Source organism: Austrofundulus limnaeus, unplaced genomic scaffold (assembly GCF_001266775.1).
Source record: "Austrofundulus limnaeus strain Quisiro unplaced genomic scaffold, Austrofundulus_limnaeus-1.0 Scaffold118, whole genome shotgun sequence".
Lineage (NCBI taxonomy): Eukaryota > Metazoa > Chordata > Actinopteri > Cyprinodontiformes > Rivulidae > Austrofundulus > Austrofundulus limnaeus.
This window is the reverse complement of record NW_013952520.1, coordinates 1,579,448-1,582,693: the sequence shown is the minus strand read 5'-3', so window position 1 is coordinate 1,582,693 and position 3,246 is coordinate 1,579,448. Positions and strand designations below refer to the sequence as shown.

Here is a 3,246-nt window from a genome sequence, read left to right as displayed (position 1 = left end):
ATATATAAGGCTTCCAAATTAAATTAAATGGTTTAAAAAATCTAGTTTATTGTTCTTTATTGTTTTGGTATATTATTGCATTAAGTAAAGATAAAACACTGTTATGTATCAATTTTGTATTGTGCATTGTTTTCAATAAAAAAAAAACTTTCTCAACTTACTGTATTGCTGTATGACGAGCAGAAGTTTGAATTTAAAGCATTATGAACATGTTGTATATTGTTATAGTCGGCTAACTATAAATAGCCTGCGTCACTGCCCCTTTAAAAATGTAGTCAAAACAAGCGTGGGGTTAGCCGGCTGCACGGAAGTGGTTTCGGTTCGGTCTGTAGTAACACTACCGTGTTAGAAATGATAGCTGCTGAATTTCTAAACTGTAATTACTACTGATAAASGTGTTTTGTGTGTCATTAAATATCATTTACATGTAATTACGTTTAACACTTTCATACTACCCATTCAAAACGGAGGATAGCAAGCTAGCCAACTTGTTAGCTAGCTTCATAGTCATCAAGCGGCCATGCCGCCCTACTCTGAAGTGCGGAAAAGCAACCACTTCTACTACTTCATCAAATTCACACTAAATGTCTACTCAATGCTCTTCTCGGTGAGTATGAAGTGCAGCTCATGATGACTGCATCCTGTGTAAGTTCGTTTGTGCTGTGCAACATTGTTCAAGTGTCGAACTGTGATTGGTAGCATCGACGAGTCATCTCTCCAAACTTCTCACAAAACACTTTCGTTTTTATTTTACCATATACTTCCAGGATGTAGATAATTTATAAATTTCTATATTTACCGCTTTACTGACTAGATTTAATCTGATCTTTAATTCGGCATCCATTCCGAGTAAAAAAAACGCGACCCTTTTGATTATAATTGTAATTTAACCTAACGAGTCGCCGATCATAGCCTCGTCATTTACCCTTTATAAATCGTTGTACCGTCCGACGGAATTTAACTTGGATTTGGTCTAAATCGCTSTTCCTATGGATACCGTTTTGTTCTAAACTGTATAATGAATAGAATATTATCAAAAGGTTTAGTCGCAAATGGGTTACATTTATGTTTGTATCATGCAATGCAATGTTACCATGTTTTAAATGGAGTTTGGTGTAGAATTCTGTTGATCCTACAGCTAGCTAAAATTGGTTATTCCAGTTTAGAATTSAATTTTTACTTAAAATTCCCAGTATGTGTTTTTTCTTAATCTCTTGTTACTGTAAAAAGACCACGTAGCCTAGGAAAATAACAATTTACCGACATATTTGTGGTTGTATTTGGCACTGAAACAAWACAAAGCAGTCTATGGCCAACAAACAACACGGTGGTGCGGGGCGTTGGACGCTCTTAAAGGGATGACGATGTGTATGAATCTGCCGACAGAAAACAAGCTTCATTCTTCTTTTTTCTTATCTTCTTTCTAACAGAAATGATAATAATCATAATCTTGCTTATTATTATTATTATTATTATTATTATTATTATTATTATTATTATTATTATTATTAGTAGTAGTAGTAGTAGTAGTAGTAGTAGTAGTAGTGGTATGTTTCTTATTAGCAATATGAATATATTGCTAAAATTAAAAAACAATTCTAAATAAAATTTGGTTCATTCTGCCCACATGTACTGTATATATACATTTTTGTATGTTTTTTCCGTTAACTCTGTTTCTAGTGTGTTTGTGATATTAATTTATTTTTGCCTTAAAAACAGGATCAAATGTATTAATCACATCAATTTTGTGTTGCTTACAGCTGCCAGTTTGAACATTGTTATAACTTAAAACYGCACAACGATGAAATTGAAAATCTGAAATTGTAAAGTAGTGCTCAGGATGCTTTTGAGTGAAAATACTTAGAAAGACCTGACATGTCCCAGTAAGCACAAAGTGCTATTCATTCAGCAACAATTTTTTAAACAATGTTTTTTTTTTCACCCATATTTTAAATTTTCTACAGGTGTGGGGCCACAAAGCTACCAGGTAGTTTTTATAAAATAACAGAATTGTTGCCATATTGTAGATTAAACAGACTTTGGTTGTTTGACATTAGTGTTATTCTAAAGGTAAGGTAAGGTAAAGTAAAATTTATTTACATAACACTTTTCAGCAGCAATACAAAGTGCTTAAAGAGGTTAATGCTTTTTTTTTAGAGCAGAAAACAAAGATGAGTCACCCTCAATTGCAAACCCCTGTGTTATTTCTCAGCTTTCTGCCTCCGTTGCTTTTTAAATAAATAAAATAAACACATAAATAACACCTTGTAAGAGCACTATTGGATGGCTTGATTTTATGATCACTCCAGACTGCCTTTATTGTAATTCATCTCTCCCTGTTGCTCTTGTGATTTAGGACTCTGTGGCCTTACTCAGCTCAAAACAAAGGTGCYTTTGCCCCAAAGCTAGCTGTGTAGACTTAATTAAAGCTATCCCTGCTGCAGGAATGTACGTCTTTAGTTTTATTCAAGTGGGTTTCTGCTGACAGAACTAACCACCARGTCTAGTGAGATTTTTATCCAGCCTCTCACATTTGTATGATAATAATAGTGTTTAGAAATGTGTTTTTATGTTTGTTTCAGTCATACTTATTGCTGTTACTGTAGTTGATAATTGTGTGCATTATTGATTTAGAGAATCTGTCTGTGCATSCAGTACATTGTCAGACTGTCACTATGTGGCTGTTAGTATTGGGTAGTACACTTTATCCATAAATGTAAACAGTAATGCTTTTTAAAAACAAATCTCTGCTGTGAATTTAAAYCTGGCGATGAAAGAACAAGTTTAAACTGTGTTAGTTTGTATATGAAGATGAGGTTCCTGTAAACGTTTGTTTACCAGCCATCCCTGTTGTGCAGCGTGTTACTTGTAGTGAAGCCTGACTGTTTAAGGGGAGACTACATTTCACTGTGAGCCACAGCATCACTATGTTCACTTTGCAACCTACTGAGATTATAGCCTGATAAATGTAATTCAGTTCATTTCAATTCAGTTTATTTATATAGCACCAAGTCACAACAAAGGTTGTCTCTAGGCACTGTACATAACATACAATAAATCTAAAGAATCCAGCAGATTGTGTTGAATCTTCTTCACCTCGTCACCAGGACTGTCACGATAAAAAATTTTGCTGGACAAAATTTGACATACAGTATGTTGGACAAAAAGATAAAATGTCTCAGAAATTATTGCGATAAACGATAATGTTGTTGGAAACCAGTTTAAACTAATGTAATGCTATAACCC

The 3,246-nt window shown here is 33.9% G+C and overlaps 1 protein-coding gene across 1 annotated transcript in view; it reads left to right on the top strand.

The window, feature by feature from the left end:
- Positions 1–285: 285 nt before the first annotated feature.
- Positions 286–3,246, top strand: part of zgc:110329 (tetraspanin-15) — a 24,885-nt gene continuing 21,924 nt past the window's right edge. The window contains exon 1 of the mRNA XM_014014717.1: positions 286–607. Within this exon, the coding sequence (XP_013870171.1) occupies positions 521–607 (87 nt within the window). The 5' untranslated portion in view covers positions 286–520. The remainder of the gene's footprint in view (positions 608–3,246) is intronic.